This window comes from Cetorhinus maximus, chromosome 6 (assembly GCF_964194155.1).
Source record: "Cetorhinus maximus chromosome 6, sCetMax3.hap1.1, whole genome shotgun sequence".
Lineage (NCBI taxonomy): Eukaryota > Metazoa > Chordata > Chondrichthyes > Lamniformes > Cetorhinidae > Cetorhinus > Cetorhinus maximus.
This window is the reverse complement of record NC_135884.1, coordinates 130959514-130980695: the sequence shown is the minus strand read 5'-3', so window position 1 is coordinate 130980695 and position 21182 is coordinate 130959514. Positions and strand designations below refer to the sequence as shown.

Below are 21182 nucleotides of genomic sequence, written 5' to 3'. Positions count from 1 at the left end.
CGGGCGCTGGCAGGCGCGGAGCCGATCGCCGCCCGCAATCGGCTCTGCACCACCATTTTACATGGGCAGGCCAATTAAGGCTTGCCCAGCATGACACACAGCCAGTAGTGCTCAGCACTACCTGTGCGGGCAGTGGGAGGAGGGAGAGTTGGCGCGCAAGAGCGCAGAAATCCCCCTGAGGCATGGAGCTGCCACAGGGAGGTTAAGTTCTGATTCAAATTCTTTAATGAAGACAGATAAAAATTATTTACACATGTCCTCTCATGTGACAATGTCATATGAGCTGGGACGTGTTTGTCAATTTATCAGAATTTATTTATTTAATAAAACTTTCAGGAAACCTCATCCCGCCCGTGGATGAGGTTTCCTGAAAAACGTGAAGGCTGCTTGAGCTCTTCGCCTGCCTGCCAACCTTAAGGTTGGACGGGCAGGGTTGATAAGTACTTTAATTGGCTTTTTAATGGCCTTAATAAGTCGTTGACGGTTTGGCGGGCACGCAGCCGCCTCCGGCACATGGCCGCTGAACATAATATCTAAATGACGTGCACTGACGTCGGGACACACACCCGATATCACCAGGCATCATTTTACGCATTGGCGTGTCAAGCCCACCCCCACACACCGACGTCAAAATTCTGGCCTCTAAGTAATTACATCAAGTCAGGTTAAAAATCATAAAATGTTGAAATATTTTACCTACACTTGCCAATATATATTATAGATTTCAACATCCTCTGGCACAAATTGTTCTTTTAATTGTTTTGAAACAATTGTTCCAGCATGTGTTTACTTTGTGGTTACTAGTGATAAGATCACTGTTGGTATCATAATGCTTCACTATAGCTAGGGTTGCCAACCCTCCAGGATTGTCCTGAAGTCTCCAGGAATTGAAGATCAATCTCCAGGACACTGCTGTGTGCAACCCTGGAGAAATATTGCAGGTACATTAAAAAATATTGTTTCTTCTTCATTTTTGAACATTGCTCATTACCAGATATAAAAATATTGAAAATGGGGGGAAAAAATCTGTTTGGCTGACAGTCAAGTATCATCCAATTGGGCAATGAGTCTTTTTGCTTCCCAATTGGAGTAGGAAGGCAGGGAGCCACAAGGATGGATGTGTTGGGTGAATAATGGCTGGAGCATGAGGGCAAGTTGTTTGATGAAACTTCCAGGAATACATTTAATTAAAATTGGAAACCCCAACTATTGCTAAATTCAAAGTGCAACGCTAGCAGGGAGTTTGTTGTAAAGTTGTTTCTTTCATTCATGGGACTGTTACGTTTTGGGATTAGGTCGCGTGATTTGTCTCTATCCTATGGACATACATTCTGCGTAACAAGCACTAGAGACCACAATTCATTAAAACCTGTATCGTTAGAGTTAAATTGCAGTCGATAACTCACTTCCAAGTGTTTGATTTTTTTTAAATATTAAGTACAGTATACCGAATATCAAATTAGCAAGCACGTGCACTTCACATACTTCATGTTATGCAGCAGGCATTAAACATGATTACAAGAGCTGAAGCAATGTGACATAGGGCAAAAAGGTTAGTAAAACTGTTTGAAATGTTTTACTTGAAGATGTGCAGATCAAAATACATATGTAGTAAGTTTTGGCATACTGCAAAAACTGGTTTACTGATTTGTACGCTATTCAGTACCTGTTTTAATGGCAGTGGTCCTTAGGCAAATTATAAGACGATAACCCAATTGGCTTCAGATGACATAAGCAAAGTTCAAGTTCTTTATCAACTTCACTCTAATCTCAGATTTCACCATAGTTTTCTATTCCATCAGTCTCTGTTATTTTATTTCATGTACTTTCTTATTATAAATTATTTAAAAATTGATTTACTTCTAGTTGTCAGCAAATTTTCAAAAGCCCCTAGTAACTTCAGTCAAAAATAATGCAAGTAAAATATTATGCCATGTGACTGGTAGAAATATATTATAAGGTTTTAACAAAGTCACAGTGTACTTATGTACAAAAGAGTAATTTACTGCAGTGAATTTTCACTTAGCATCCACTCTGTACTGCATTCCGGAATTACTTTACAATGTAGTCAACAATGCCTAAAAAATAATCTATTTTTTTTTCCTCTTGTCTTTTTGATGCATGTGTCACTACGTGGTGCATAAGGTTATAGTCAGTTGCTCTCAGGGAATGTTAACTAGCATTGCATTTTACTCACTTGATGTCATATGAAATAAAGCAAAAGGACATAATCTAGGGCACATGTTGATCAGTAATGGTTTCGTGTTTTAAAGCTGAAACCATTCAAGTGAACACTTCTGTTTGTGTGATGTAAACTAAATGATTGCTCTGTTCATTCACGGCAATTAGGAGCTAAGATTTATGTTGTGTATATCTATTTTTGCAGATGATAAGACTTGAACAGACAATCAAACAGCTTGAGGAAGAAAGGGTCCGACTGCAGGAGCACTGCCATGAATTGGCGGAAGAAAATGGACAGCTTCAAGCACGACTGGAGGTGGAGAATTTAGCGGTGCAAAATAAGCAAAATGCAATGTCGATGGAGGTCAGTTATTAGGTTTTGTTCTGTGAGCCTTCAACATAAGAACATAAGATCCACTGAATACAACTCTGACTTCCTAATCTATGGAAAAGCACCTTGTATGTGCTTAGTTATAACATGAATTTTGCAGGTCCAGGCTGAGACTCTGGTGAAGGTCTCATTGGTGGGGAGGTCACTGAGGGGGACTAGACACATGGCTCGGATAACGGAAGAAGCATGGGGACAGTAACAGGCGTTGGCTCTGAGGGGAGGGAAACACGTGGAGGTGGATCGTATTTTAGTCCAGGGTAATGGTGGGGGGTCAAGGGTGACAGAAGGGAGAGGAATGGTGATATTGGGTGGGTCAAGAGTGATGGGGGGGATGTTGGTGGGTGACAGGGGGAATGGTAGAAGGTGGTGGAAAGAGTTTGAAAGGTGACATTTTTCCAATCCAACCTTGACCATGCAGTTAGTCAATGAGATTACTCGAAGTGGGAGGAGGGTCTTTTTGGGTGGGTGGACTTCAAGGTCAGCACAAGTGGCCAACTGAATGTCAATCATGATCAGTTATTCTACTCTCTATGGTGAATTGCAGCAAATTTGTTCCCAACTCATTGGTCTCATAACATCGAGACCCCAGCAAGGTCTGGAGATGCCATTCATTCTGTGCTATTTGCCAATGACTGCAGTGAGAGGAATGAAGGGAGGGAGGGAGGTGGATGCCTCCAAGGGCCACGGCTGGTGGATGGCAGCCAACTCGCAACTCTGAAACTCCATCCTTCCGGGTGAATGGTGTTGGCTGATAATGGCTCATGCGGTTAGTCTTTCTATGCTACTTCGGCAGCGGTCCTTCTACAGAATCTTGAGGGTAGTGGAGACAAGTGGAATAGTGTCAGAGGGAGTCTTCTTGCACATGGTTGCCATCACCCTGGTCAAAGAGCAATGACTCCATACGCAGCCATGTATGAATGGGAGGAACACCCACCTCTGGTCCTCCAGAATGTCCTTTACCGGGATGGAGTGGGGATGGGGAGGTCAAGCGAAGGGCTTAGCACTTGCCTGTTGGCTTGCAGATAGAGGGAAACCTGTAAAGCACACGCTCACTAAATGTATCACTTCAATGCATTCACACATCTACTGAGGCGTCGATGATGCAGGCTGCAGGCAACCCTGCCTTGGTAATAGCTCTCATCCAGATGAGGAGAAGGAGGGTCCATTGCCAGTTGGTACAGGACCAAGAGGAACAAAAGCCTGAGCAGCAAGAGGCAGTGGAACCTCTAGAAGGCCACGTTGCTTGTAAAAATGGACCACTGCAACAGGGAGCAATGGCCCGACCATGGGTGCATCTCTGGCGGTGCTCTTATCTTGATTTGACTGAAAGGCAATGCCGAAGGTGCCCTCGTATGTCCTGGGATGTGGTTGCTCATATCTGCCAGCTTCTCCAGTATGAGCTGCAGCCACAAGGACTCTGCAGAAGTAATATGGAGCACCCGGCCTGCACTGAGTGAATGTCTGTCTGGGTCCCATTTAAATCTGGCAGCAGGACCTTCAACCCCATGAGGTAGTGGCGGGCAGGCAACTTCCTGCCCACTTGGCCACAAGATTCGCAAAGCTCCTCGCAGATACATAATTAATGAGCTGACCAGCGGAAGATCGCGCATGTTCAGCCATCCTGCCACCCAACAGCAATCACGCCAGCTATCCCGCCAGCCAGCAGAATTCTCCAGAATGTAAAATTACACCCTATAATGTGATAGCTAATTCAAGTTGATTCTTTATCAGTTCTCGTTTGCATACTAATGAATTTATGAATACCAAAAAATTAAAGGAAGATTGATCAATTGGGTGATGGTGGCATAGTGGCAATGTCATTGGACCAATAATCCAGAGGCTCAGGGGACATGGGTTCAAATCCCACCCTGGCAGCTGGTGGAAATTAAATTCAACTAATAAATCTGGAATTAAAAGCTTTCTCAGTAATGGTGAGGTCATAGTCAGATGATGAGCCTCCAGATTTGGCCTTCCAACTCATCCTGGAGAGTCAGCAGAAGATCTGGGAACATCATGCAGAACTGTTGGAAGCCCTCAGCAGAGTGGCATGCGATTTAGAGGAGTGCATCCACCTGCTCTTTGTTGAAGTGGTGCCCACATGTGCATGTATGGAGGTCTCCATGGGGAGGATGGCAGATGCCATGGAGACCCTGGTGCAGCAGAACGCAAAGATGTGTGCAGACCTGCACTCCATCGCGGGAGCCATGGGTGACTTCCTGCAGTGGCAACGTGAGAGGGAAACGGGGCACCTCGACGTCCCTCCAGGTGCTCCTTCCCCTCAAGGAATCATTCTGGAGCCACCTGGCACCCGAAGGGAGGAGGAGCAGCAGCTGGACAGCCCTGGGGCTATCCACTCAGGAATCTCAGAGGCTGTCCTCTCCCTCCGAGTCCCCTTTGCCTGTGAGTCCCTCAACCTCGTCCTCTGTCACCGCAGAGGGAGCAGCTGGCCAATGAGTGATTCTGGAGGGAGGGGCGTTTTTGTGTGTGTGTGTGTGTGTTGGGCGGGGGGCAGGGTCTTTCGAACCTCGTGCAAGCACTCTCCCATGCACACAGATCCTTCACGTATCATACTCAGCATTATGAATGCTGCCTGCTGGGGTTCGCTTTCAGTTGTCCATCTGAGCTGACCTGCATCTCCGCCCACCCAATGATCACACTCCCACGCATCAGCTGATCTCACCCACCACGACTGTCGTTTCACTTTCGATTTGGACAGCATGGTCTGGATTCACTTTTTCCTGCACTCCCCCTCCCCATGTCACCCATTTTCTTTCCCCCCATCACTGTTGAACCCCTGGCATCACCTTCCACCTCCATCTCTGTGACCTACCAGCCACAACGCTTTTCCTTCTGGGAGGTCCAGGTGAACGTGCACATTCCCATCCTTCCTGAAAATCCCACCCCCATCCACATTCACCTCCTCGACTTCCTTCTTCCCTCCCCCTGGGTCCATGTCTGCCTCCAAGTCCCAACCAACCATCCTCGCTGTCCCTTCTACCACTACCATCAAACCCTCACCCTCCCTCCCTACTGCCTCACTCTGCCCTCAGTCATTCTCACCATTCTGTCATACCATGCTCACCCTCAGTTCGCTCCCCAGGAGGCAGCCATGGACACCCTTACATCTTCCACCACCCTTTGTCCTTTCCTCCGGTCTTACTCTTTCCCCCTTTCTGACTCCATCCCTTCTTGGCACTACCCCCCGGACTCCTTCCTCTCTCCCACTCTCCGGGACCCCCTCTCCTCTCTGCACTCCTTTCTCCCCTCCACGAACTCCCTCTCCTCTCCGCACTGCTTCCTCCCCCTCCCGGACTACCTTCCCTCTCAGCACACCTCCCTCCCCACCGCCCCGGACTCCTTCCCCTCTCCACTCCGCACACCTTCCTCCCCACCGCCTCAGACTCCCTCCCCTCTCCTCACACCTTCCTCCCCACCGCCCCGGACTCCCTTTTCCCATCCCCACTCCTTCCTCCCCATCGCTCCAGACTCCCACCCCTCTCTACACTCCTTCCTTGCACTCCCCTCCCCCTGGACTCCCTCCTCCCTCCTGTCTCCGCACTCCATCTTCCCTCCCCGCTCCGCACTCCTTCCTCCCTCCCCTAGACTCCCTCCCCTCTCCGCACTCCTTCCTCCCCGCTCCCCCCCCCCCCACCGGACTCCCTCCCCTCTCTGCACTCCTCCCCGCACTTGTTCCCTGACACCTACCTCCCCAGTCGCCATCTGCTCCCCAGTTAACCTCTCCTCCCCCCGTACTCCCACACCCCCGCTCAACCTTGCTTCCCCCCCCACCACCCCACAACACCTCTTCCTCTCCCAGTCGATCCTAGACCTTCCTCACCCACCCCCTTGACCATCATCCACTGTGAGCAGACCGTCAACGGTGACTTTCCAACTTTTCGCAGCTGGGCCATATCCATGAGAATCCACCCAGTATACCATGACGTTCCTCCAGGACCCCATTGCTGTCTGGCTCCAGCATCTTCTGCTCCTTGGATATCTGCGATGCGAGCAAGGCCCTGGCAGTAAGTCCTGACTTCTGCACATCACAGTTGTCAAGACGTGTTCTGCACCATCGTGTTTTCCCATTGATGTGGGCAGACAATCCAGTGATGGGAGGGGCAGGGAATCGAGTCTGGCAGGCCGGCCTTATAATAATATGCTGATGTATTACAGTGAGGTTCCCAACATCTGATGGCAGGGAACGCAGCCGCCATCGACTGTCTGAGCGGACGGTCACAGACTGATTTCACGACATCATGAAACTGATTTCTGGCCTTCTCACTATCTTGTCTGCTCACGGCACCGAACATGTCCGACGCCAACAGGCACAGAAAATCCTGGCCACAGTGCCAGCAGTGTGTACCATATGCACTGTGAGGCACTGGAGCAACTCACCAAGGTTCGTTCAACAGCACCTTTCAAACCTGCATTCGCTACCGCCCAGTAGGACAAGGGCAGCATGTGCATGGGAACATCACCACCTGCAAGTTCTTCTCCAAGCCACACGCCACCCTGACTTGGAACCAAATCACCGTTCCTTCACTGGGTGAAAATCCTGGAACTCCCTAACAAACACTGTGCGTGTACCTACACCACATGGACTGCAGCAGTTCAAGAAATCGGCTCACCACCACCTTCTAATGGGTAATTAGGGATGGGTGACAAATGCTGGTCTAGCAATCGATGTCCACATCCCATGAAAGAATGATACTAAAAAATTAATTGTGGGCAATTTTAATCTTCGTATAGATTAGACAGAACAAATTGACAAGGAGCCTGAGTTCATTGGGTGTATTAAGGACAATACATTCTGGAACCAGCCAGGGTACATGCATTCTTAGGTCTGATAATGTGTGATGAGACATAATTAATGATCTAGTAGGAAAGGATCATGTAAGCAAGAGTGATCACAGCGTGATAGAATTTCGCATTCAGTTTGAGGGGAAGAAACTTGGGTCTGCAACTCATGTCTTAAACTTAAAGAAGGGCAATTACAAAATGTAGGAAGACAGAGTTGGCTACAGTGGACTGCGAAAATAGTTTAAAAGTTAAGATGGTAGAGAAAGAGTAACAGACATTTAAGGAGATGTTTCATAACTCTCAACCAAGATATATTCCATTGAGAAAGAAAAACTCTACAAGGATGAACGATCCATGGCCAACTAAGGAAGTTAAGAATGGTATCTGAAAGAAAATGCTTACAATGCTGTGAACATTTGTGGTGGGCCAGAAGATTGGGGAAATTTTAGAAACTAGCAAAGGATGACTAAAAAATAATGAAGACAGAGAAATTAGAATGAGAGTAAGCTAGTAAGAAGTATTAAAACAAGAGTTTCTACAGGTAGATAAAAAGGAAGGGAACAGCTAAAGTAAACATTGGTCCCTTGAGGTTGAGACTAGGAATTAATAATGAGAAACAAGGAAATGGCAGAGGCTTTGAACAATATTTTATATATGTCTTCACAGTAGAAGAAACAGAAAGCATCCCAATAATAATAGAAAATCAAGCGGCAAAAGGGAGGGAGGAACTTAAAACAATCACTATCACTAGGGAAAAGGTACGAGGAAAACTAAAGGGACTAAAGGCTAGCAAGTTCCCTAGACCCGAAGGCCTGCATCCTCTCATCTTAAAAGAAGTGGCCACAGAGATAATGGGTGCATTGATTGTAATCCTCCAAAATTCCCTATGCTTTGGCAAGCATCCCAGAAGACAGGAAACCCACAAATGTAACGCTTCTATTCAAGAAAGGAGGGAGACAGAAAGCAGGAACCTATAGGCCAGTTAGCCAAATATCTGTCATTGGGAAAATGCTGGAATCCATTATCAAGGAAGTAGCCGCGCCCCTAGCCAAGCTATTCTAGTACAGCTACAACACTAACATCTACCCAGCAATGTGGAAAATTGCCCAGGTACGTCCCGTACATTAAAAAAAGGACAAATCCAACCCAGCCAAGTACCACCCCATCAGTCTACTTTCCATCATCAGTAAAGTGATGGAAGGGGTCACCAACAGTGCTATCAAGCGGCACTTGCTTAGCAATAGCCTGCTCACTGATGCTCAGTTTGGATTCCGCCTGGGCCACTCAGGGAGACTCCATGAACCTTTTCAAATGCCAGAGGGGACCCAGTTCCAGGATTCCCGCTCCATTCCCAGTGCCCCCATGCCAATTTATGTCCCTACCCACCCCCAATTGCCCCACACCCTCCATACAAACCCATGACCCTCCAAACACCCTCAATGGCCCCATGCCAACTCATAGCACTTCCATACCCATTCACCCAGTATACACTCAGTACAGAGCCAGTGAACCCTACAGTAAGATTAACACGTGGAAAAGCTTAAAAAGCAACCATTTATAACTTTCTTTAAAAACCTGCTTTCACCACAATCCTATGCAAGTGTCAATCAACCAGTCCTTTGAAGTACCAATAGCAGAAACTACAAGCACTTGACACCTCTTTACCTTGTGTAAATAGATGTTGAGTCATTGACATAATAGATCTAAAAAGAAAAATCAAGCAATGTTCTCCCTTGTGTGCACCTGGTTCAACAGATTAATAGAGGTCCAGGTTCGCTAAGCTTTTCCACACTTGCCATTGTTACATAGGGTTCTGCACAGAGTGTATACTGGGTGATGAAAGTGCTATGCATTGACATGGAGGGTATGGGGTCATTGGGGTGGGTGAAAGGGGATTGTTTGGCATGGAGGGGATGAGGGTCAATTGGGGGTGGGTGGGAACCATGAGTTGGCATGGACGGGGAATAGGTGGGTAGGATATGAGGGGTGAGAGCTATTGTGTTTCTCACACCAGGACTAGTAAACTATACATAGGTTAAGTTTATTTGAAGTTACATTACAGAATGGCTCAACAGACAGATCTATTTTAGAGATTCAGCAACCTTACTCACCAGGACAGCACAACAGCAATTCCTACACAAAGTACTCGCTGCTGGTCACATGCTGCTTTACAGCCTGGTTACTTGCTTAATTGCATATTCTCTTAAAGTTATATCACAACACCCCCTTTTTTCCCCAAGATAACATTATATACGTTAAGGATAAAAATGCATGCGCAGTAGGGCGGTTGCCAAAACTATTTACCCAAAAGAGAGATCTCTGTTTAAGAGTTCAAGAATCTATATAACATATGGATGGCTTACTAATCCTCCCAGATCTCATGATGGTATGACCTTCCTATGCTGTAGACTGATCACTAAGATATTCGTGGCTTGTTGGTGCATTGGCATCCTGTGTATTATCATAGTGTTGATTGTTTTCATTTTCCGAATTCAGCTGTGGATGTGTTTTAGAGAGTGCTCAGTGTTATACAGTCTACAATTCCCTTAGCTGACTTCTGTTTCTCCCTAACAGCTCCATTTGGTGTTATGACCGCATAGGATCTAGGTTTAAAGCACAATTTGGAAACTTCCATGGGTGACTAGGTTCACTGGGTGGGATGTATGACCTGAACTTTTTGTTCTATGGGCAGACTAGGCAGTTCAGCACCTGCATGTTAGTTGTGAGCCATCTTTATTCTCCCTTGTTTATTGAGTCATTTCTCCTGTATTTCTGAGCACTGCGGCAGGTGATAGCTTGGCAAGGTTGTCCTAACCTGTCTTCTGAACATGATTTCCACTAGTGATGATAAACCCATATCTAAAGGAGTTGCTCTTTAGTGTAACTTGGCAATACTGAGATCTTGTTTTCTTCCCAGCACTTCCTGATTAATGCCTTAACGGTGCAAGCCATTCATGTGGCAAGGCCATGGGATATGGAATAGTGTGGCGAGGCTGTCACATGGTTTATGCCCCATTTAGCGTACATGTCCCTAAAAGGTCTGCCAGTGTATTGTGGCCTGTTGCCCAATATGATCTCTTCAGGTGTACTGACCAAACTGAATATTGCACCCATTGTGCGTGCCACAGATGCACTTGATTCAATTGTCTGATGATTGGAAACTTGGAAAAGTAATCAGTAACTAGGAGAAAGTTGTCACCGTGGATAGTGACTAAATCTATTGCAATTTTAGACCAAGGGATGATGGAATCTTGTGAGGGTGAGTACTGGTTCTGTGTGTTGCTGTAGTTGTTGACACTGGCATGTTTCGCACATCCTCACTGCCTTCTCAATATCATTGTTGATCCCTGACCAATACACAGTTTCCTTGCCAAGTGCCTTGATCACTCTATGTCCATATGCCCCTGGTGTAATTGTGACAATATGTCCTGGTGAAGAGCTTCAGATACAAGCACCAGTTTTCCTTTCAAAAATTATGTCTTTTGAAATACCTAGTTTGTCTCTGTATAGCCAAAAACATCTGAGGGTGTCTGGCACTTCTTGTGTCAGGCCAATCTTCTACAATAACGCTCCATAATGCCTTCAGTCATCTGTTTCCTTCTGCAGTTGGTTTGTCGGAGATTAATCACACCAAGGCATCATTAATACGTAGAAACCCCATTTATTACTTGTGCACAAGGGAGAACAATACAACGAGAGCTATTGTACCGTCTCAAAGCAGAATACACAAACACTTGCTTAAAAGCATTTTACAGCCAATCAGTAAATTTTGCACATCTCAATCCGCTTATTTGCATACGTTAACTGACCAATCCATGTTTTAGTTAATTTCCGTTCCCACCACAACAGGTGCAGTGCCTATGCACTTGGTTATCACAACTTTGATTACATTCGGCCTGAGAAAGAACAACATGGAATGTCTCAGGGCTCATCCTACAACAGTGGTCAGACAAGATGGTATTGTTCTTCAAGGTTGCAGTATTTTTCTCTTAGGCCTAGGCATTTAATTCAATTTCTCCATTAACCCTTTTAGTACTAAGTGGGTTCCCTATTTGTCTAGGCCACCACAGGTTATGTTTGTGTTGACCAAAACTCATCAGATCAGCATTGAGTACATCTTCTACTTCGATGTCTATGTCATCTACTTGTAGGTCTAGGGAAACATCCGCAGTCTTTTTTGGATTTGGTAACCCGCTTGGTGTGCCTGAAGTAATTTTGCCACCCAGTTTGTAACTGACATTAAAACTGACGGTGTATTTTTTATCAGAAGTCGTTGTTGGTGGTGCACTCGTCAGTAGCTTGCGCCAAATCACTTCCAATGGTTTGTGGTCAATTTCCACAATGAATCATTTATTAAATAAGTACGTGAAATCTTGTGACACCGAATACCAAAGTGACTGTCTCATGCTAAGTTCGAATAATTGGATTGTTCTTGCGATTGACTTTTGGAGCCAAATGCAATTGGTTTGCCAATTTGGATGATGCACGCTCCTAACCCTTTTTGAGATGCGTCGAGTTTTCTTGGGTTGTAGAATTGTAAAACACATTTCCTTTCTAATAATGCCTGTTTAAGTGGCTCGAACATGTGTTGATTGGCCTCCTGCCATACATATGGAACAGCTTTCCTCAAAACCTTTCTTAGTGATGATGCTTTATCAGCAAATGTGTGGTACTCAAAAGTTGAAAAATCCGAGGCATCTCTGCAAGTCCTCTTTGTCCTGTCTTTGAGTCTGCCTGGGCCAGAAACAATCCCAAAACTTGTATAAAAAGAAACTAAAAAGTTAATCTGACCTACGTTCACCTGCCATTTCTTAGTGTTGAAGGCAAGTCCTTCACAACGAGCTGCTGCCATCAGTGAGTGCAGATTTACGTCATGCTCTTCTTTGGATTTGCCCATCACTGCAATATCATCAGCAATGGTTACACATACAGGAATATTTTCTGTGGTTCTGTCCATATGCTTCTGGAACAGATCCTAGCTGATGGATAAACCAAAAGGTAATCTCTGGAAGCAGTATCTTCCGATTGGCCTCCTGAAACTAGTGATTTCTTGAGATCGCTTTGCCAAATGAACCAACTAATGTCCATGTTTGCTGTCCAACTTGAAGAAAACCTTTGCATCTGTGAATCTGGGGTTCAGTTCCTCTCATGCTGGAATCCTGTATGGGCATCTCTTTAGGAATGAGATTTAGACTTTTTGGGTCCAAGCATACCCAGATTGTACCATCTTTTTTCAGTACGCACGTGATAGAACCACACCAGTCGGTGTGCTAATGCACACACGGATAATGACGTTACACTCCATGTCAAACTAACTCTTAAGCTTCTTCTGTTTGTGCACACTGCACTATCTAGGAGGGTAGATTGACAGGCATATGGGATCCTTGCCTTTATTAGCCGAGGCATAGAATATAAGAGCAGGGAGGTTATGTTGGAACTGTATAAAACACTAGTTAGGCTGCAGCTGGAGTACTGTGTGCAGTTCTGGTCACCACACTATAGGAAGGATGTGATTACACTGGAGAGGGTGCAGAGGAGATTCACAAGGATGTTGCCTGGGCTGGAGCGTTTCAGATACGAAGAGAGACTGGATAGGCTAGGGTTGTTTTCCTTAGAGCAGAGAAGGCTGAGGGGGAACCTAACAGAGGTATATAAAATTTTGAAGGGTATAGGTAGGGTAGATAGGAAGAAACTTTTCCCCTTAGCAGAGGTGTCAATAACCAGGGGGCATTGATTTAAGGTAAGGGCCAGGAGGTTTAGGGGGATTTGAGGAAAATTCTTTTCACCCAGATGGTGGTTGGAATCTGGAACACACTGCCTGAGGGGGTGGTAGAGGCAGGAACCCTCAGCATTTAAGTAATATTTAGATAAGCACTTGAAATGCCATAGCATACAGGGCTACGGGCCAAGTGCTGGAAAATGGGTTTAGAATAGAGAGGTGCTTGAAGGCTGGCATGGACACGATGGGCCGAAGGGCCTGTTTCTGTGCTGTATAACTCTATGACCGAATTGCTTCTTCTCTGAGGCGTAGTACAGCATCACCTCTGAAGTTTTCTGTAGCATCATATCCGTCTGGGTTTATCTGTTGTAGGTCATGGACTATTCAATTAGACTATTCTTGGCCTCTTCTGCTGCAGCTGGTATAGTAGTGATCTTGTGTATGGTCACAATGCTGAGTTCCATACGCATCAGTAACCCTGCTATTGCTGGTCTGTTTGTGTCCACCAGATAAATACTTATGGTTTCCGTTGCAGACTTGCCGTAGCTGCATTTCAATTTCAATTTGCAATGAATAGGTGACCCATTTTACGCAGTTAGTTTGGCTGTTGTAGGTTGTATTATTGATTTCCAACGATCCAGATACATATCCTTCAGGATTCTGACTGGTAAGATGTTTGCACTTGCACCCATTTCGACTTTGGCTGTGAGCGTGTGTTTGCTGCTTTTCTTTAGGCAAATAATGCTGATGATAGCAAATGCCTCTAACTGTTTGAATTCATCCACACGTTGTGTCACATTCACAGACCTGTTTGCTTTCCGGTTGAAGAATTTTACACTCTGAATCTTCACCCTCATCTGCCTGGACGCTAACCTTGTGTATGTGCTTATGCAGATCTCTGGCACACTTCCTGTTGTTGCTGCCAGTATGCTGCATATACTCTTGTTTGGTTGTATCTTATTGTAACCTCTGGTCGTACCTCTAGAACTAAATTTCCTATCTGGCAAACCCAATGTCCTTTTGTAATGCATACCTTGCAAAAATCTTGGAATGCAGGACAGCTACACAGTAGCTGCTGTAGATCACACTTCCCACATGGCTTGCTTGCTTCCTGCATCCTAGCTACTCTGCCAATACTGGTAGCTGCAGGTGTTGGTGTCCAGCCACAATGGCTTCATATTTTTCTGCCATCTTTTAGCAGTGTGTCAGTATCATGATCTTTTTTTTCCCAAAAGGTCTTTTTGGAAAGTTTGAATCAGCATTGAAGCTATGACCAGCTCCATTATCCATTCAGCTTCTGAAAAATCGCAGTCCTTGCCCTTATTACAACATCTGCTGACTACTGATCAATTGATACTTGTGGCTACTGTCTGTAGCACATCAGCTCCAGACAATGAATCCTGATGTTCACTTTTACATGAAGCTGGTCCTCCAGCATGCTCCTCTTCTGAGGAGGATCAGAAACAGGGTCCTTCTGATCCTCCTCAGACAGGCCAAAAGTGTTGACTCTATGCAACCCTTCACTTCCAATGGCTATCTTTATTTTCACTGCTTGCCTCTCCGGTTTTGTGACAGGTAAATCTGAAAAGCATAGTGCCATCCTTTATCTGAACAGCATAAATTCGGAGAGGACTTCCGTAGCCTTCCAATTCATGCTGAGGAATTTGCTGATCATCTTGCTGATGTTACCTGTCTTTTACAGATGTACCCGATGTGCATGCAATTTGTAACCTCTCTACTCTTTTTTTTATTCCTTTTTTTTTTGTGGCTGCAGTTCAGGTTTTTTCCAGTTTTGCATGCGTCTGTCTTTTGCACGGAATGGCACCTGAGGCTCTGCAGCTTTTACTGCCAGATTCAAAACTGGCTTGTTGCTCCCATTAACCACCCATCTGGCTGTTCCACAATTCAAATACTCACTGTTCTGCAAAGCACCTCATGTAGAGAGCCTCTGAAACCCTGAGGGGCAATGTACATACAGCCTCTGTATTGCATCAAATCTTGTCTGTGGCTAGTCCTGTGGTCTTCAAATTCACATGGCTGCCATCATGTTGTGTTTCTATGTCCTCTTTGTACAAACTCATCAATCTCACACCAGGACTGGGAAATTACACATAGGTTTAGTTTATTTGAAGGTACATTACAGGATGGCTCAGCAGAGATACAGCAACTATTAATCACAAGGACAGCACATTTGCAATTCCTATACAGACCACTAGCAGCTGGTCACATAATGCTTTACATCCTGGTTACATCCTCATTTGCATATTCCCTGAAAGTGATATCACAACAAGGGCTATAGGTCCTAATATTAAATAAAACACTGGGACTAAGTCCCAGAGCACCAAGGTGGGCCTTTTAACCAGCCTGACTCGACACTCAGCAGCCTTTATGGCCACCTCCAAACTGCTTCCAAGGACGTCAGGCCTGATTCCAGTATGCACCTGCCCCCCCACCCCCAGACCCAAAAATGGCACCTTTCGAGGCACTTTTTCATGAGGCAGGCACACCGAACCAGGAAATTTCCCAACTCCCACTACTCACCTCTACATGGAAATCCAGTTCAAAGAGACTGCAAAGGGATATAGATAAGTTAAATGAGTGGGCAAAAAATTGGCGGATGGAGTATAATGTGGGAAAATGTGAGGTTGTGCACATTGGCAGAAATAATAGATGAGCAGAATATTATTTAAATAGAGACAGCAGAATGCTGCTGTACAAAGGGACCTGGATGTTTTTGTTCATGAATCACAAAAAGTTAGCTTGCAGGTACAGAACGTAATTAAGGCGGCAAATGGAATGTTGGCCTTTATTGCAGAGGGGATGGAGTATAAAGGTAGGGAAGTCTTATTCAACTGTATAGGACATTGGTGAGACTGCACCTGGAGTACTGCATCCAGAGGTCTCCTTAAGGAGGGATATAGTTGTATTGTAGACAATTCAGAGATGGTTCACTAGGCTGATTCCTGGGATGAATGGATTGCCTTATGAGAAAAGGTTGTGCAGGTTGGGCCTATACTCATTGGAGTTTGAAAGAATGAGAAGTGATCTTATTGAAACATATGAGATTCTGAAGGGGCTTGACAGGATAGATACTGAGAGGCAATAAGAGAGGGATGAGGGAAAGAAAGAGGTACAGCGCAAAGACCACAGAGAAGATAAGAATTATTGTTTCACATGAGTCCAGAATCAAAGTCCAATGGTGTATTCTTTCACAGAGTCAGCAGACTGAAGACGGATGCTGGATAGTCCCCTTTTCCAGTGGAGATGAGTTCCTCAATGGGATAGGCACAGAGATGATTTAGTCTTGTAGGCACTGGTACAGATGTTCAGAAATTCCAGTACGAAACGGTGTAAGTGGGGAGCCAGGTATTTAAAAACCTGGGCAGAGCCCTTTCTCTGCTGCTGCCTGCTAGATGGAAAATGGGAGTCTGCCTTTTTTCAGCTCCACAAGGCAATATTACAGGTTCTAGCAGCTTGGGGAGGTGTCATGTGACATGACTCCCACTTCTCCACTTTGGCTTGGAGAAAGGATGCATAATCTTGGTCTGGATTCTTGAGATGGTTAATGTTTCAGCCATCAATAACAGAGGATTCCAGGTCCTTGTGTCCTCACAGACGATCATCTCCGTTGCCAGGGGCCTGGCCCTGGAAATGTAAAGGGTCTTTGCACGATTCCTTGGGATTTGATCTCTGCAGTCACAGGGGCATAAGCACCTCTTTAGAGATAACATGGTTGCCGCTGGTCTGAAGACCAGAAATTCCTTCTGAGACATAGCCAGTCATGGCTTCAGTTAGTTTAAGCCTTTGTCCAGTTTTTTTTTTTAATTATGGATCAGCCAGGATGATATATATATTTGATAAAAATATAGAGGAAAGTCTTAGCCCCTGACACTGAGTTAGACAGATGTTTTGATTCACAAGGGAGTCAAAGATTGTGGGGGCAGGTAGGAAATTGAAGTTAAAGCCATAATCAGATCAGCTGTGATCTTATTGGATGGCGGAACAAGAAGCCAAATAGCCTACCCCTGCTCCTATTTCTTATTTTCTTATATTCTTATCCCATGGAACTATTTCATAAAAAGAACAGGGGAGTTATCCCCTTGTCCTGGCCACAGTGTATCTCTCAACATCACAACAAACAGGTTATCTGGTCATTGTTACATTGCTGATTGTGGGAGTTCACTGTGCCCAATTGGCTGTCGCATTTCCTACAGTATCAACATTTCAAATGTATTTCATTGGCTTTCTAGTGCTTTGAGATGCCTAATGGCCATGAAATGTGCTATATAAATGCAAGTCTTTCCTTATTTTTCCCTCTTCAGTGCGTTTTTGAAATGATTTGTATATGATCTATGGCCCTCCCCCTTTCCATATCATAATTCCCTCCCTTCTCCTCTCCCTCCTGCACATCCTCCTTGAACTATTACTAATAGCTCTCTTGCTGACAGGAGTCACTGACTTAGAAATTGGATCACACTGTGCCAATTTTACAGGCAAAAATCAGGCGCCAGGGCCCAATATGGCAGATGACATGTGCACGCTCACTCCATTCGAGAGGGGTGCCACCTACCATATTGGTAAGAGCTGCTTAGTAGGCCTTCAAGCTCCATAACTGAAATTGGCATTGGATCCGAGCCTAATTAACTGTACTTGAAAGATCAACTCCCCTTAATAGTCAATGATGTTGCTAGTACCATACTATCGCCAAATTTCTGCACCATCAACATCCTGTCGGGATCACCATTGACCAGAATCAGCCACATAAGTGACCTAGCTACTATAACAGGTCAGAAACTTGTTATTCTATTGTGAGTAGCTTACCTGAATCCCCAAAGACTCTCTACCACATAAAAAATATAAGTCAGGAGTATAACAGAATACTCCACTTGCTTGAATATGTGCATTTCAAGAAGTTTGACATTATCCAAACTGTTGATCAGCACCCCAACCATGAGTTTAAACACCCATTCCCTGTACATATGGTGTACAGTACGCACTGCAGCTACTATCTGTGAGATACACTCCAGCATGTCATCAAGGCTTCTTTGGCAGCATGTCCCAAACCCGTGACCTGCATTACCAAGAAGGACAAGGGCAGCAGCAACTCTTTCAATGGGGCAGCTGAATGGCCTCATTCTAGTCTCTATGCTTCTATTTGTTTTGTGCATGGTATTAAAGTTATACGGTTACAATTATATTTTGGGTCTGTGTCTTAAATTTAGGGTAAAATGAAGGGGGTTATGTAACCTGTTCTGAAGTCTGCCTAACAGTAAGCCTGGGTGGTTTGATTGTTATAAATTAAACAAGTCCAGATTTTTTACTGGGAAGAAGGTGCAATGTGTTTACACTTCAAGACAATGGCGGTAGCCTGTGTGCTTATATTAGATAGACTGAGTCTCCAAAGTCCCAGAAAAGTGTTGAAAATGTCAGGTTGTACACAGTTGTGCATTAAATTGTTCACTTAGTTGCAAGATGAGAGATAGTTGGGGTCTCATCAATTTTCCCTTGGTACAAGGTCCAAGTTATTAATATTGCCATGGAAATGGGCTTTGAGAGGGGAAGGTTTTTCTAAGGTGTCCCTGAAAACTCGCAGATACAGTTAGTCTGCCTGGGTCAGGGAAAGAAAGAGAGCCAAAAATCTCTATGGTTCACCATGCAGGAATGTGGGTGGAAGTGAAAAGACCAAATTCATGAGGAGTTAACACAAGGCTAGAAGATTTGTCTAGCTTTAGCTAGAGGGAGAAGTCTCCAGGAAAACTTGCACCGTGAAAGACAGTTCTGGAGTTAAAATTTTCCAGGCTGGGAAAGGAAAAGATTTAAAATAAACCTTCGGGAGCTAAGAACCATTTTGGACTGATTTCAGGAAAATTGAATGGTCTACTTAAAGGACCGTGTAACTCTAGATTAATTTATGGGGCACAGGTTGTTTGCAATAAATCCCCAATTTTGAATTAAATCATCAGGCTCTACAAGACTTAACCACCCGGTAAGAACGAACACTTTAAATGATTTATTAAGCCTTAAAAGCTAGAAAGGTAACAAATTAAGATGTTACAAAGCAAGGTTTCATTTAACAGTGAGAGGAGAAAGCTTAACTTTAACAATTAAACAGACTTCCCACAACTTTCCTTGGTTGATCAGGCCAAAGATGTGAATTGAAGATAACTCGCTGGTCACGCAATACGTGGATAACATGCTAACAAAATGGCTTCCTGAAACCTTGATTTTTATACTTAAAAGACATTGTAAGCCCACCTTCGCCAAGTTTTGGAAATGGCTAATTGGTCTATAATTCGTCAATAATGTGATGAGTTAACTCCATTGGTTCTAGCTAACTACGCACATTGTTTTAAACTTAGAACAATGCCTTCCTTTAAGCTATGTATCTTATCTTGATGTCTTTACAGGAGTGTCATTCATTAAGACAGACTCAGCAATCAAGGACAGTGTGTGTTCCTGAAAGGGAGGGAGTCCAAGGCTTATGCCATTTTTTCCCAACTGTTACAGCACTTTAATTCCCTCATAAGAAAAGTGACTTCTAATTAACTACTGATTATTAATTACTTATCTCTCAATTACCAGAGTAATTGAGGTACTTCCTTCTTACGAAATCACCTGTTGCTAGTCAGTGACTGCTTTGTAATACTTTTTGGGTTAATTTGTTGTAAAAGGTTAAAAGCATCAAAATGGCTTCTTATCTCAGTGTTAGCACAAAATGGTGTGTTGACCTTGTTAGCTCATTACAATGAATGTAACATGAAATTAACCTGAAAATGGTTGGGTTACACTAAAATCTAATACCCAGTCTTACTTACATAATGTATACCTGTGAAGTGTGTTTTTGGTTGTGTTAAAAGTTCTATTCTGCATTTTGAAGTATAAGTTGTCTACAAAAATAGTATTTAGTCAATAGTGTTTTTGATCTATTTGTTACAGTAAATATCTTAAAATGTGAAATCTTGTTGTGTCATCAGTTCAGCTATTAGCTGGAAGTGCGAATCTCTTTTTAAAAGCTATCGGTCTCTATGGAGACCGTAACAATGGGAACACAATCACCTCCAAGTTCTCCTCTAAACCATACACCATTCTACATGCACTAATGTTCCTTCATGGAGAATGGATCAAAGTCCTGGAACTATCTACCTAACAGCAATGTAGAAGCATCTTCACTGCAAGCACTACAGTGGTTCAAGAAGACCACCATCACCTTTTCAAGGGCCATGAGGGATGGCCATTAAATACCAGCTTTGACAGCAATGCCTATATCCCAAGATTTTTTTTTTTACATACATCTGATTCTTTTGTATGTAGTGTAAGGAACTTTATATATATGTGTATATATATATATATATTCGTTCATGGAATTTGGGCATCGCTGACAATGCTAGCATTCATTGCCCACCCCTAATTGTCCTTGGGAAAGTGGTGGTGAGCTGCAGTCCATGTGGTGTAGGTACATCCACAGTGCTGTTACGGAGGGAGTTCCAGGATTTTGACCCAGCAACACTGAAGGAATGGCGATATATTTCCATGTCAGGATGGTGAGTGACTTGGAGGCAAACTTCCAGGTGATGATGTTCCCATGTGTCAGCTGCCCTTGTCCTTCTAGATGATAACAGTTGTGGGTTTGGAAGGTGCTGTCTAAGGAGGCTTGGTGAGTTCCTGCAGTGCATCTTGTAGATGATACACACTGCTGCCATTGTGCGTCGGTGGTGGAGGGATTGAACGTTTGTGGATGGGGTGCTAATCAAGCAGTGTGCTTTGTCTTGGATGGTGTCAAGCTTCTTGAGTGTTTATTTTTTAGCCCCGACCACCTCCCCAGCCCAAAAATTACATCATATGGCTTACAGGCAGGAGAAGAAGAGATGAGTGTTGTTGAAGCTGCACGTCCTGATTCAATCAAATTGATCACAAATTATCCCATTGTTGCTCCTTATTTAGTGTATTGTGGTGAGGCTGTACGTAAGTGAAAGGCAGGTGGTATAACAGAAATATAAGTCATTTCTTTGTGTATGGATTTCAATTTACTTTTTGATATTGCATTTTTTAAGGTTTGCATTAAAAAGCAGCAAAGAAAACTAACTTTTGCTG

General features: G+C 44.3%; 1 protein-coding gene across 1 annotated transcript in view; it reads left to right on the top strand.

The window, feature by feature from the left end:
• pmfbp1 (polyamine modulated factor 1 binding protein 1) overlaps positions 1 to 21182 on the top strand; it is a 967668-nt gene that overhangs the window by 576913 nt on the left and 369573 nt on the right. The window contains exon 17 of the mRNA XM_078544531.1: positions 2387 to 2545. Coding sequence (XP_078400657.1) covers positions 2387 to 2545 — 159 coding nt within the window. The remainder of the gene's footprint in view (positions 1 to 2386; positions 2546 to 21182) is intronic.